Source organism: Pieris brassicae, chromosome 4, assembly GCF_905147105.1.
Source record: "Pieris brassicae chromosome 4, ilPieBrab1.1, whole genome shotgun sequence".
NCBI classification, from domain to species: Eukaryota; Metazoa; Arthropoda; class Insecta; order Lepidoptera; family Pieridae; genus Pieris; species Pieris brassicae.
In genome coordinates, this window is record NC_059668.1 from 2,010,545 (window position 1) to 2,026,817 (window position 16,273).

Sequence of the window (16,273 nt, forward strand, 5' to 3'; positions counted from 1 at the left end):
AGCTACGGATGTAGCAACTTGCTACGAATTTGTTATATAATGGCTACAAATAAATTTTAATGCATTATGCTTTTCAAATTTAAAACTAAAGTTTATTTATATTTATAATCTATTAAGGCGAGAGTAGATCCGGTTAATCTTAGAATCTATTAGCAGTAGTATGTGCCACGGGGTCGTGAAGGCCCCAGACCCGAACAATAGCATTGTCCATTGTATGTAGAGAAGCTCTGCATCCCGACTTTGCTTTCACACACACCCATCTGGATCTATTCCCTTGTTTAGTCACTCGGTTGAAGCGGTATTTTCCAATTATTATAACTGTGTTACCCCTTTGAGACAGCGCAAACACTGGTTTCAGATCTGAAAACCATTTTAAATTAGTAGTGTTAACGGTACGCACAATCTATAACGCGATGTGAATGATTATAAAAACAACACAATTGTTTGTTTAAATATAATTTTAAACAAATATTCACACGACAAAAATACATTATACACTTTTAGTTATTTTTTTCTAAATCTATTAACAATCACGATGATGTATTAACCATTCACCCTAATACATAAGTATGGGATAGGACCATTTACAATGAAGCAGAAAAAGAAACAAAAGACGTCAAGCAGTGCATTCAATTGTTTTTATACAAAGGAACGTTAATAACATGACGCGTAGAGTAACGACGTAACGACTAGAGACGCTACTAACAAATCACAATCGAAGAGAATGTACATTAGTTTCGACCTTCGTCAAACACTTTAACCCCCCATCATAAGTGATGACACAGTCTGTTTTTAAAGAGATAAAAAATATCCGTTATTCAGGTTCGTGGAGGGTTTCGGACCTGATATAGAGGCCAAATAGTATAAAAGTTGGCTTTAAAAAGCTTGGAAGGTAAGTAACCATGTATTGTTAACGGTTATTAACATCAGCTAAATGTCGAGTGAGCTCTACTTAATCACGATGAATGTGCTGATTTCTTACACCTACAACATCATTTTTTAGTGTCGTCATCCGAGCGTTGCACCGCCATTTATTACATTTCCACGATATTTTGTCGCCATTTTTGTAGTTTTTATGAAACCGAAAACCTTGGTGTATCAATATAGTACTCCCATCTTCCCCAGGCCCAAAATAGAAGTCTACGCGGTTACCTGAAAACACACAATGTTACCAAACTTTGAGAATATTGAATTGATTTAAAGGGACAATTGTACATATTTTTATTAATTTACTGACATCAAAAAATTACTGATTTTTTATTTGATTTTCAAACCTACCTTTCAAATTATTTACGACTGGCCGGTGCATAATTTTAAAATAAGATAACCGTTCTATATGGGTAGATATAAAAAAAACATGTGTGCAAGTTTGGTTTCAAGATAATGAGATGAATGTAATTTTAATATCATTTGTTAATTTTGATAAAAACAATGATTAAAAAAGATTTTTATAATTAATATTATGTAAATTATGTTTTTTAACTATCTAAATGTAATATTCGGCTATTCTTTCAATTATTTTAATTTTAATATCAATCTTAAATTTTAATAAAATCTACGTATTTGCTTAACAATCTTTCGCTTCAAAAAATTGTCAGCAAAAGTACTTACATATTTTTTTATAGACTATAGAGCATAGTTTAGGACAATATCAAACTCAAAAGTGATTTATTTCTTATCTTATTTACCAGAAGAAAATGTAATCAAAAATGCAATTCAACTCCAAATCTGGTGCAAATGTTCGTTTTTCTTCTAAACAACATACCATTTAATGTTTTGGCTCTAACTCTACAGTATTTATATCTATGCTTAGAATATCGCCTCAAATTTTATTTCTTGGATGTTCGTGGAATCCCATCGTAATGCTAGCTAACACCGTTTTAATTAACTAAAAATCTGTAAATTGAATGACCAAAGTATCTTTATTTTGTTTTTAAATATAAAAATAAATCAGAGGCAGCGCTACAACATTTGTAGGTCTGGGCCGCAGATTTGTCTAATTGTTTTATGATCATTTGTCAATGTAATAGGCAAGTAGGTGATCAGCTTTCTTTCTGTACCTGACGCACTCCGACAGCTTTTTGGGTCTAAGACAAGAAGTCCACTGATATACAGCCGAGGATCGAACCTCGACTCGACATAAGCGTTGCACGCTGAAGCCCCTAGGCCAACACTGCTCGTTCTTAAATATACTTACCTCAAATATCTATTTAAAAAATAATGTATAACATTGAATAAAACAGCATATGTTGTTATTACTACAAAATAAGTTACGTGTGCATGGCACAATTAACTAAGGAAAATACAGTTAAAGAACTTTTGTTATTTAAATTTTAAAATTATTCATCGAATTGACTTCAAGGCCAAAATAAAAGTTTGAAACTGTTGTATAGCTTTAATATTTTACCTTATAATATCCTCATTTGATTTTTATGTTTATCTTAATCAATTATTTTGAAATTATCTCTACTCTTCCTTAACTTATTAATACTGTTTAATATCGTTTAACAATAAATACTTAAAATTATTTGATTAAATAGACATTTACTTCTTAGTTGTACGTCTTATTTGACTAGATAATGGAACATTTAAGAGATCATATGAAGTTTTAAATTCTTTGATAAATAGACACATATTTACGATATTATAAATTTAGTAATACTCTGAGGCGTCCAATTAACGATACCAAACAAATGAAATTTAAACACGAATTAGTTAAAGATTTGGAGGAAGAAGGAAGCTGACTTTGCTTTTAATTGTAACCAAAAACCTTATAGCTGTTTTTAATCATAACTTTAAAACAAGTTAAAGATGAAAAAGCTTTAGTTAAATGCAATTTTACTGTTTAAGTTTCTATGAATAAAGTCTATTACTAACTAACGACTCTGAGTATGACTATATCTTTCACATCATTATTATTACATTTCCTATCAATCATGATCTTAAGCTTGAGAAATAGATAGATATAATACATATATGTATTATTAATTTAGATAAATTATCACAAATAGTTGCATAATAATTTGGTTTCTTAAAGACTATCAACATTAATTATGTATGTATACCATGTTTAAAACATTACAATAATGATCTTCGTATAAAAGAATATTGACTAGTTCGTATAAATAATAAAAAAATATTAGATTACAACGCGGTAAATTATAACAATTTTATTTCCAGGCCAAACACGCTCCAGAAGAAAATTAATATAAAATTGTATTATTTACTAGTTTCGACCACTTCTTTCCTTTGTTTCACAAAATAAATAATATTATATAAATATACAGGTACCCTTGACCATCCAGGCTACACCTAAATTTACTAAAAAAATATATTTGGCCCATTTAATGGTAATTACATTTGTAAAAACTTATAATTAGTAGAATATATTAGCCGCTGAATTTATTCTTTCTTTGGATACATAGATGTACATGTATGTGCCTTCCCGTCAATGACCTCATCATTGCCCTGAAAACAAACCGTATTATTAGGCAATTTCCACAAACGAATATGTTCAGAACATTCAATAGACCAACTTACACTGACGATCATTGTTCCCGGACATTTAAAATATTTATAATTTGAACATCGCCAAGACACTGCTCCATTTTTGTATTTGGTCTGTTGGTAATATCTACGTCTTCCATACACAAGGGACATTTTTGTCATTAGTGGCACGTAACGAAGCGCTTCTGAAAAAACGAAAGACCCACTCATTCTCTGATAATGCAAAAAATATTAAAAACAATTTCACATTCACGCCTTTTACGTTAAAGGCGTAGCAGAGGCCACGAATTTCCAGGAGCTACGGTCCTGGCATACCTCTTTCGTTTTCATCCACTTTAATGACATTCACAATGCATGCTTGTCGGTTATGAGTACATTTGACCTGTATCTTCTCTAATATTGGAATTAGTCCAGATATGTACGACAATCCCTACCCGACTCGACCATTCACGGTTGCATATATTGTACACGTATACCTCTTCTCATTCATCCTTTCTACATGCCAAACCACGTAAGCATTCCCTTTCGTGTCCTTGTCCATACATTTCAACTGAGCGTTTTCTAAGTCAGTATTTGCTGTGCTCCACCACTATGGAACCAGCTGCCCACTGAAGTATTTCCGAATCAATTCGACTTAGGTTCATTCCAGAACAGAGCGTACCAATTCTTGAAATGCAGACAATGCACTTACTAGCCTAGCAATGTAGGGACAATTGTGGTTCATGGGCGGCGGTATCATTTAACAACAGGTGAGCCTCCTACCCGTTTTCCTCCTATTACATAAAAAAAACATTCTCTAGTATTCCACACAACTCATGTATCTCTTTTATACGGATGTATGTGCTTTTATACCAAAGATACTTTTTAACGCTCTCAATTTATACTACTTACATTTTCCTCTGACACACCCTTTGGGACAGTCTCACCTCTTACGTAAGTAAGAGTCGAGTGTCATTTGAGATGCTTACGAATAAATAAATTGTATCAGTAAATAATTCTCTAAATATAATTTGATTGATAACATTGCTGTTTTAAAAAAAATCTTATTTTAAATATTTTCATATAATTTTGGTGCCGTTGAATTTAAATCCCGGGGAAAATAATTCGCTTCATCTTTTAGTTATATAGAAAAAAAAAGTTATATAGAAATATAATAGACCTAATATGTAGGGGGCGTTAGTCATCAATTATATATAATTGTTAAGTCTATGTTACCTTTTGGAACTCTTTTCGGTTCTGAAGTACTCTCAAGTAATATTTTATTAGCCTCTTCATCGGCACAACATGAATGTAATTTTTGGGATAGTACTTTCTCTCCCTAAAATTAATACAAGTACGGTGACAAATCATATCTTTATAGAAAACGATCAAAATTAATATTTGTCTATTAATTATAGAATGGCGAAAAGCTAGGTAGAGTCAGTACGGAAATAGAACCGTGCTTCGTGGGATTTGAGAACCTTTTAATTTCATTTCAGTAATAATTTTGATACATAATAAAAACAAATTCACAAAACATATTGTGTTTTTTGTGTACACACGTCTAGCAAATATGAATCGCCGGATTTATTTCCGCACGGACTACAAAGTAAAAAAAGAAGTTCGTGGTTTGTCATAATTCGAAGAATATTGTCTTTCAAAACTTCATTATCTGTGCCAAATGGACCTTCAATTACGTTATAAAGATATTTTAGTAAATTTAGTTAAAGTATTAATAACAATTACAGAAAACTTTAATATTAATGCAAAGCAGGTTAAAATAAAAAGTAGTCAGAAAAAAGTTAGTTAGTCAGTTACTTTCCGATTAAGGAACGAATACAGATATCGGAAGTTCAAAGGATACAGAGTCAAAACTAATCACTACATATGTCAAATATGTTGTTAATATACTGACTCGCAGCGACATGAGTTATTAGAGAACTTACCAAAACATTGATCTTTCCGTTACAATTTGAATTGTTGTAATTCGTACAACGCCAGACCAAGGTTCCGTTTTTGTATTTCTTTAGAAGATGGTACCTGTGGCCTTTGTGTAATAAAGCCTTACTTTCGATTAGACCCCGCCTCACTTTGACGTATTGAATGGCACCTGAAAAAACATAACATGTAATACCTGTTCGTATGGATGGGTTCACACTCAGTTTTTACGAGAGATATACCAACGAGAGACTTACGAGAGATAATTTATATTATCTACTATCAAATATTAGAAAAATCGTGATTTAAAATCATATACACAAAAACAGTCAAACTGTCATACATTTGGAAGATTTTTTTTATCAAAATAATTAATAAGACGAGACAGTTTTCATGTCTAGCTAATTTTATTTTTTATGTATTACTATTTAAATTTCAATAATGAAAACACAAATTTTATTAAAATGTTTTATTAAAAATCAATTAGATAACATAGGTTACGTTAGTAAATGAATACTAAAAATTAGTACATTAAAAAAATTGTGACAATAAAAGTAAAATATGGATGTCATATATCAAATAAAGAAGGTTATTATTATTATGGATCTCATTATCTATATATTAGTGCGATAATTACTAAACTCCACCGGAAGTGTAATCCTACTTTTCTAAATTCAAAAATCGAATGTTAGTACATTGACGATGGGTTCTTCCAAGCCTATTTAACTTCTTCTAAAACATCAAGAAGTAATCGGTAATTGTTTCTATGGCTACCATTTATGGTAGTAACATAACCATGTATAATGTTGCAGCACTTTTCAAGCATCTTGTAAAACAAATAACTTTACCAGAGACTTTTTATACGTTCTTAAAAATTGTTTCTGAACAAACTTTATATTTGACTATAATATTTTTTTAAATTTTATATTATTTATAAATATGATATCTGTCAATGTGGTATTGTGAATAACACGTTATTAACAAAAATCCGCGCTTAATAATTAGGCCGATGTCAGTAATTATCAACAATTATTACGCATAAAAGTCTTTTAATATTCATGCAACGACAAAATTTAACGAATTATTTGTTTTAAGTTAATCTCATGTAATCGCTACAAACATCTCGTTTACGGCTTGAAACAACTCGTCCTAATACAAAACTGCTCGGTTTAACAACTGTTTATAATTATTTATTGAAACACTTATAATAGCCCTTCTGGTAGTCCAAATGGTTATGTTCCTTGTCACTGACTACTTCATTGTCGACGGTTACCACTGTGCCCTTACATCCACTACTATGTTTCACACAACGCCAGTACACTTTGAACCCGCTCACTTTACGCAAACCAAATCTGAATCCTTTGTAAAGCAACATTTTTGATCCACGCTCCGTTTCTATCACCGTTGGGGCTGAAACAATTATATAATTAACACCTGATTTGAAAAGCACTAACGTGCAAGCAATAAACAATTACGCGCAAATATATCTAATGTAAATAAAATAATTTTATTTTCAAGAATAAGTTGTAATTATTATAGAACATTGTTCTGGTAGAATGCGAAATCAAGTGCCTCAGAGATGGTCTTGTTGGAAGTGCCCAAAATGGTTTTATTGGGCAAAGCCCTCTCTGAAAATCAGGGTCTGGAACGGTAAGCGCAAAGTGTTTTTACACTTTCGCAATTTTTAAGATTTTTTTGCCTTTAATTACTACAGTAAGACGCATTTCTATCTTATCAATGACTTGTGACGTAAGTGAAACGTAGTACAATCAATTTATCAAAATATTAATTTAATGATAATAACAATTAATTTAGAACAATTAGAACCATTAGAACTTTTGTTAATGCTAAATCATCTACCAGGAGAAGATCGATAAAAGAGGCAAAATGTTTGCTGTTCGCGGATGATCTTAAATTATCACGGCCGATTAAAAGCGCGGAATATTGTCCACGATTACAGCAGGATATTGATCGGGTAGTAAATTCGGGCGGGGAAAATCGACTGCAGCTTAATTCTGCAAAATGTCCTGTCATTTATTTATGAGCATTTGATTCTATATAATTATTACATTGAGAAGCAGCCGATTCCAAGAGTAGCAGAAATAAAAGACCTAGGGGTTCATTTAAACGAAGAATTAAATTTTCGGGATAATATAAAAATCATCTTATAGGAATTTAGGGTTTATTTGGCCAAAGGTTTTTCTAATATAAAAGCGGTAATGGCTTTGTATAATGTACTTGTTAGGAGCCACTTGGAATGTAACTCTATGATTTGGACACCACAAGAAAAGAAATATTCTCTAATAGTACGCTCCGTACTCAAAATACATTTACGAGATACATTTACATGAGGTTGTATGGAGTGTACCCACTTTACCCCTTAATGTATCCAACTTTGTTTGTCTTGGGTATGGCGAGATACAACAAGTAAGAGGTAAGGTAAGTAACCTTACTCTCACATTATATTTTAAGGTCCTTAGAGGTAAAATATATAATGCGGAAATGTTGGAGAGACTGGGGCTGCGTCTGCCAAATAATAACTCTCGGCGTGCCTCGGGCGCGTCCTAAATATTATTGCTTGTGAGACAGATGTTTTTATTTGCACATTGGCTGAATTCACAAGAATTGCAAAAATAAAATGGTTTAGATTTTAAGTTTTTACTTGTTATGTTTATATTATGTTATTAGTTTAGTTTTCTATTATATTAGTATTAAGTTACTGTAAAAATAGGAAATAAATAAATAAATAAAAACAAAACGTAAAAGGGTTAATTATATGATGAATAATATAAAATACCTTAACAATATTTATTATCACATTGTAATATTACATTTACAATTACGAATACAGAGAAGAAATTCGTAATACAACAATTCATTGTTTAAGTATATTTAACAACAGAGCTTTACCATAAGCTTGATTAAGTTATAAATGCTAACATTTTCGTATTATATTTGTATGAACTTCGCCTTAGTACGCATAGTATATGTCGAGGAAAAATTTATATGTACATAAAGTATACGTTTATTACATTACATCACCTCTTCATTAAATGCAATTTTCTTAAAGAAACGTTGTCTTAATTTTTTAAGGAACAAGAATATTTGAACCTTATCACATATTAAATAAAGGTCTTTTTTGAAAGTAGATTGTATACCGTTTATCATTTAGAATCATTTCATACTAAGCTTAAATCCAATGAATTTAAAATGAAATTCGCTTCACACTTGAATCTCAAGAAGCGTACATGAAGGAATTAATATCATGACAATGACAGGGCGTATAACGTCGCCAATTTAATGTAATAACGCCTAGATATGTCATGACCATTTGACACACTTTGTTTCAAGAACTAATGTTTTTAGTTTTTAAATGCTATATACGTTTAGGAACGGTTACAATCCAGCTGTTGAAGGTCTGTATGTGGGTTTGCATCTGGTGGATGAGTGTGTTTATTATGTTTTCCAACGGTCATACATCCAATAGTCACTACAATCGCATGGCACTGGCGATGACGGCTCTCAGCACATAGCCACTTGACTCTGGAGGAACACACCGAGTGTCTCGTGTACCAGTACCCACGAAGCCTCATTATACGAGCTCCGATCTTCGACGTGAAGAAGGTTGGGCGCTCTGAAAAATATTTTTATTAGAATCTTATTAAACTAAATTAAGGTAATTTATAATAAATAAAAAAAAAACTGTTAATAATGATATTCATATCTTAGCTACGTCGTAAACGTAATATATATACAATACTGCAAATACTGAAACTTTCTATAAAATAGATTGTCAAATTAGACCCAAAAATGCCAATTAAATTAGACATTTGTAATGGTCAATTTTATACAAAGTCAAATAACACTCGGTTTCGGAACTTATAAGAAGAAAATATGGAAACAAAATCATTTATTTATCACAACACAGATATCAATAGTGATCAATCGATCGGAGGAGGATGTATCCAATATTTTATTAATTATTCTATACGCAGATAGCGTTGTTAATTAAATATATTATGTCGTGAGTCATAGGACTACAGTACTAGATATACTATACTATATCCACGTCCACGTTTATTTTATTAATATATAGCGTAGCAAGGTTATATTATCCGTTTTAAAGCTTCAATCTTTGCCTTCGTATGCGCTGACCGCATGTATGAGAGAACGAATGAATGTTCCTTTATTTCAAGTCAAATTTACTGTGTTGAATTATACAGTAATCCCTCCTATAACACGGTAGATTGGTTTCACGTTAAAGTAAACGCGTTGTAGGAGTATCATGTATGTCCCCATATAACGCGTTATGTACAAGTGATTCACGTTTTACTTTTCTCGTTATAGGGGATTTAAATCGAATATTAAGTAAAAAACTATGTTATGAACGTAATATGTGCGTACCAATCATTATAAATGTCACAGTACAGAAATATAACCTGTGAAATCCCAGCCTTTTATGGGAGAATACGTTATTAGAGTACCGTGGTGTAAGGGGGATAACTGCATCTTATATGTCGAGGGGTCCCAGACCCCAGTAAATGTCAAATATTATTTAAAAGAAACTTACATTCGATCATTTTAAATTAAAGAAATAATCAGCCCATGAATAAAGGTCAGCTTAAATCGAGGTAGTAATTAACCGCAGAGAGTTAATAAACAAAACATTTATCGACTTAAAAATGATTCTTACATCCAACTATCCGACCATGTTGAAAAATGAGAGTGACCTAAAAAGACCATGCATTTAGTCGTATTTTGTTGTATATTAAACAATTAATGCAAATCAGCCGATTTCTTTGGGGGGTGACAATGATTATTTTCTATTTTAATAATATCATCATAGAACGTGTATAAATAGGCGTTGCATCCATTATGCACCTGGCAACACCGCCATCTTGTCTTTGGGCCATTTTGTCTATGTGTACGATATTCGTGTCCATTCAAAAATATAATTACAGTTCCACGTTTCGTTTTGTAGCGAATCGGTTCTGTAATAAAACATATCGTTACAACAAAATTTTTAACTATAAATATACTTTAATAAAACTTCAGTTTAGTTATTAAAATCATTTATTTTAATTAACCCCTTCCGTTAGCTTTGTCACAGGTTCCAAGGTTGATCTAAAGGTAACATTCAGAACCAGGACTTATAATTGTTATGATGTGGGGAGTATTATTGAGGATTTTAAAATTTACCTTATGGGGGAGATACAAAAAACCCCAATGATAACAATATCGGGGTATACAGCTAAGCTTTGTATTTTTTAATATATTACCTACATCCAATAAATCTTTATTAAATTAAATTATGATGACCAGATGACCTTCGGATAGCTAAAGGATCAATGAATTTGTTACCCTAGAACAGTGGAGCATCGCACCGCCATTTTGAGGTTATTTTTCTACGTCGAGATATGCAATTAATATAAGTTTATACTCGGAGAATTTACCCAGTTCGTTTCAACATCAGCTGTCAAAACCTATCGATTATACAGAAAGTTCACATACAACACACGGCTGTTTCCATGACATACCCCATTTTTTGACTTACGGAAAGTCAAAAATCATTTATTCATATAGGTAACACAATGTACACTTCTGAACGTCAATAGAAAACAGTTGCTGCTAGTTCTCATATCAAGGGCGTAAAACGGAAGAGAAGAACTGACAATAAACTCTCCGCCACTCTTTTTAATCGCCAAGTTATTTTCTGTATTACACAACGTTTGTAAGCATCTGCAACCAGATTCAGTCGTGTTACCTCTTTATACTGGATTCATACTTATCCTCATTTCTGATATCCTAGAACCAAAACCTAAAAGGAAATTATTCCTTCCTTAATTAACCTTCTAAAACCAAAAGGAAATTATTTTTCTATGAAATTATACCATACTATATATATAAGCTTTTCTTAACCATGAAGCAATTACTTTTACAACCAAAGGAAACAAGTAGTGAGCAAAAATTGTAATGCTGTTCCAGTCGTTATTCTTATTTTATTTTTTACGGAAAGGCAACACGTCCGTTCTCATCTAAGTCATAATATCACATGGTAATCAAAGTCATAAAAACACATTAAAACCAATAAATAATTTTCATATTTTATTAATTAAAGCGATTAAATATGCCTAAATCATGAAACTACACAACAATAATTGAGACGACAGCTGGATAGATTTTCATGTTGTTTAATTTTTGTATCTCAGTCTCGAATAGTACATTATAACTATTAAAAAGAATTTCAATAAAAAATGTTAGTGGGCTTCGGAACTGTCAAATGTTTATTTATATAAAACTATAATATTTTCAAATTAAAGAACGACTTTAAATATTGTATTGTACTTATCTTGTCGAATCATTCGAATCGACAATTCGTTTAATGGTGTATTTTATATTATAAAATAAAGAATAATATCAGAAATGAAAGAGATTGACATATATATATATTGGTCGTCAAATATTTATGCGATCCTCCAGAAATCTACTTTGCGTAAACTAATGAAAATATGTTAAGTATACAACAAATTACAAATGACAAATGTATTGGTCTCAATGAATAATTCCAGATAATAAATAAACTTTTTCATTTATTATGTAAAATAACATTATTGACGTATAATAGTTTAACTAACCTTACTCATAACAACTAACCAAATGGCATTAACAATGTATAGAGACAAATGAGTAGGTACTTTGGTTAAAACTTTACCAGTGTTATTAAATTTTTAATATCGCATTTCATATAAGCTTACCAAGATCGAAATGTCTCGTAATGTTTATAAGCTCAATTCCTTAACACAACTTGTCAATTCTGTAAAATATCACGCAAGAAAACTAGTATGCCCTTTGAGAAATATTTGTTTATACTTTTCAAACTATTAATTTAGATGTTGTGTTATTAGGTGGATGGTTATGATTGTTATTTACTTTAATAATTGCATTTTCGAATGTATGCACGGATGCCCTACACCCCTGATGAACTCGACAGCACCACCACCGTACTTTGTGTCCAATTATTCTGTGTTTCCAATACTCATAACCATTTAAGCATAGCATAGTGGCTCCCCGTTTGGATGTAGCATAAAGTCCTGCAAATAAAAATCTCAATATATCATCTGAGTAACGATTTACTTTTTAAATCAATTAAATAGCCACAGAAATAAAAACATACATTTAAATGTATTTATTATATAAATCAAACATTTACAAATTATGCATAACAAAAAATTTTACTAATCAAACATAATCTTCATTAAATTCTTATACGAATACAGGAATATAACCTGTCTATGAGAATTCTCGTTGAAACAAATTCCTTGCATCGGCTATCTATGGAGTCGGCGCTCCAATTTCCGCTGTTTCAATTGGTTTGTGACGATTTAATGGCTCAGTTTAATGACTATATTGTTATGATGTGTATGTTATTAGCCTCGCATATATGACGTAGCCAACTAGGTTAGTTAGCCGTTCAATTAACAGCCTAGCTGTTTAACTGCCTGAAAGATTATCAGCCAGTTAATCGAACTGCTAGGCAAATGTCTTGGATCGATGACGTTTCATTACTTGCCTAGGCTGTTGACTGTTAATTTAAATTTAATGTCACTTTCTGCCACTCTCAAACTAGAACTAAACTCTTCAAATTGTCAATATGGCCTCGGCTAACCACAACTTTGATGGTGTTTTCCTAAGTTTAATGAAATCAACAATTACAATGGAAGAGTGTAGTGAAAATAATAACGTGATTTGATTTTAGCAATTTAATTTTAAAAGAAATATATTATATGTCATATGTTTTATCTTTGTTAATCCTGCAAAAGCAGAAAAACACGCAAGTGGATGTATTCGTTTAGTAGTTACATATTAGTACTTTAGATGGCAATACTGCACAAGTGCAGTAAACGCAGATTTTTATTTATTTATATTATCATTAGCACGTATACAGTGTGTAAACATAGATATACAAGTACATAGAGTGATCATATACTGGTACATGATCACACTTCACTATTGGGGCTTTTACCTTAGTAATAATTAATTTACAAAGAAGTTTCACGTTTATTTCAGAATATGTATAAAATAACTAGTTTTATAATATAGTAAATTAGTATTTTTTTAAAATAGACGCACTAAAGTAAATTTAAACAAACAGAAAACAACAACAGCAAATGTCTTAACTATACAATAATCATTTTTTTAAATATATAATCGACATGAAATATTATTGCAGCTATTAACGATCTTCATTATTGGTGTATTATTATCAAATACCTGCACATTGTCTCTTGTTCCATTAGCAGTTCTGATGCAACAATATGATTTGGTCTTCTCGTTGCAATATTTATACTATACAGGGATTTTTTTCTAAATATATGAATTTTCATACCATATAGGATGCAAGGAATTTTATTTATTTATTTTGTAACCCGTAATATACATGACAATATTTAATACGACGGACAATAATTATAATTGCCTTAAATCTATTCATACTTGCGTGTTGCTCCCACGAGAATGTAAGTGCGTGCTCCTATTTCACCAGGCCTCCTGCTGATAGCGGACAAATCTTTGTTTTCAATTTGTTTTATTATTATTGATTAACTGTTAATTACTCAAGAAGTCACGTGGAACATGGTGTAATGGTTGCAGCTCCTTACAAACGTTGTATAAAACAAAAACTTGGCGATCAAAACGAGTAGCGGAGTTGATATTGCCAGTTCTTCTCTTCCGTTCAGTCAGTTCCTTTATCTCGAAAATAAATCAGTAGTGCTAAAACCTTTTTAGGTCGTGGCATCAGATTTCTGTATCTGCTTCCTGATATTTTTGGGTCTAAGGCAAGCCGATTTCCTCATTATGTTTTCCTTCACAGTTCGAGCTAATGTCAAATGCGCACATAGAAAAAAAATCCATTGACGACTTCAGGGATGAGAGTCGCACACTGAAACCACTAGGCCAACACTGCTCATTTTCATCTACAAAAGTTAATAAAACCACATTGTTCTAATACTAATATGTATAATTCAATGTAAATATTATAAGGAACATTGTGAATAATACTATCATTATAAACTTATAACTAATTACAACATTATCTGTGCAATCTACTTGTAATCAACTGCACAGATAATAAAGTCTGTCTCTTTTTGTTCATGATATTAAACTTGTACATGCGAATAAAATAACATTGTAAAATTTCACAAAAAATAAAGACTTTCAAATATAACATTGACCAAATCCTCAACAAATTTAAATTTATCATAATACGTCAGTACACTCCTATTTAAAGGGTGGGAATAACAAAAAACTCACCCTAGCTGCTTATGCGGGAACTCGAATCCATAGAACACTATCACACGTACACACACGCACTAAGATTACTACAAAAATTTACAGGCACAATTGGTTCAATAGACAGGAAGCTAGTTTGAAGAGTGAAGTATATATTTTCTTATAATTAAAAAGTTATCACGCTTAAACAGTTTAATGACGTCTTATAATATGATCAAGCGCGCAAACTAAGTAAGCGAAGGGTCCTCTCCCCCCCCTCTACCCCTCACTAGTTCTTTATCCAATTGCTATAGCAAAAATATAAAGCATTTTACCTTTTATAACTACACTCTAGTCTGTACAGGCGTCAAAATATTTCTCGCAATGTAGACGAATAGTTTTCAACAACGTCAAAGCATTACTATAATTTAAGCTTAAAGGTAGGTTTCTGTTAATTGTAAATTAGATCTTAATTTAAAGCAATAAATACAAAATTAAAATGCGCGGTAATTACACTATGTTTCATATTATTAATTTCCTATTAAATTACGCTTAGCCCATTGGGAAGCCCTAAAGCAAGGTTTTATTGCATGTATGTGCAAACAAACTCATTATTGTTTTTCATACACGTAAACTATGTCGAGATTGTGATGTATGGGTACTAAAATATATTAAGTACCTAACCGTTACGTTGGTGAGGTATAGTGTGTGTTTAAGTCGCAGCTAGAAATGCTTTAGGCATCATTACTTCAGTCATTACTAAATATTGTTATAAATTTATATTTATATTATATACAGTAATTAGAGATTTAAAAAAAATGTTATTGCATAACTCGAGAATGTTCCAGTAATTGTGGTCAGTAAGCAACATGAAGTTGACGGATAATATAAATTGGATTTCATTTATTACGAACTTTCGTAACGACCATTCTCGTTTCTTGAATGTAAACCATATTTTTAGTACTAAATGCATATTATTATAGCGACTTTGGATGTAACGCCGTTTTAGCTGTTTTAAGCGAATCATTTGTAACCAATTTCTATAAATCCAATAGTATGACCGCGACAGACTTTTCTAATATTTTCTATATAATCTCATATGGTCAAACAAATGTGGAGCCATTATCCATTGTCTATGGTAGTTAAGTTTATGATTCAGTTAACATGTGATATTATGAGTACCTTTGCCTATAAGGACGTCCGGATATAATATCATATAATGATAGTGGTCCTTTCATCATTTCACCCAAAATCCCCTGCATTATGATATATTTACTGCTGACCACGATAGCTCGAATCGTTAAATTATGTAATATATTATTTAACATTCATATATTTATTTATGAAGAATGTGACGTGAAAATGACATGTACTCATGCTATTAACGACTGATTTTATCAAGTTAAATTAATTTTTTGTGTAGTTAAAATTATCATAAGTATTTTGCATATGCGAATTACCGAAGTTAGGTGGATGATTATGAACATTTTTATATTTCACTATTGACGCGCCAATTGTATGAATGTTTGCTCGGCACCCTCTGCTGTTGTGTGTTCCGCACCACCACCTGGTCTTTTGTCCC

General features: G+C 31.4%; 1 protein-coding gene across 14 annotated transcripts in view; it reads right to left on the reverse strand.

The window, feature by feature from the left end:
- Positions 1 to 16,273, reverse strand: part of LOC123708877 (modifier of mdg4-like) — a 303,503-nt gene that overhangs the window by 132,537 nt on the left and 154,693 nt on the right. Inside the window, exon 5 of one of the 14 annotated variants that reach the window (XM_045659845.1) lies at positions 125 to 360. The exons of 11 other annotated variants lie outside the window; for them this stretch is intronic. In XM_045659845.1, coding sequence (XP_045515801.1) covers positions 140 to 360 — 221 coding nt within the window. In that variant the 3' untranslated portion in view covers positions 125 to 139. Of the gene's footprint in view, positions 1 to 124; positions 361 to 6,588; positions 6,835 to 12,282; positions 12,516 to 16,273 lie in introns of those variants that run through there. 2 more of the 14 variants (XM_045659842.1, XM_045659847.1) reach the window with 2 other exon arrangements.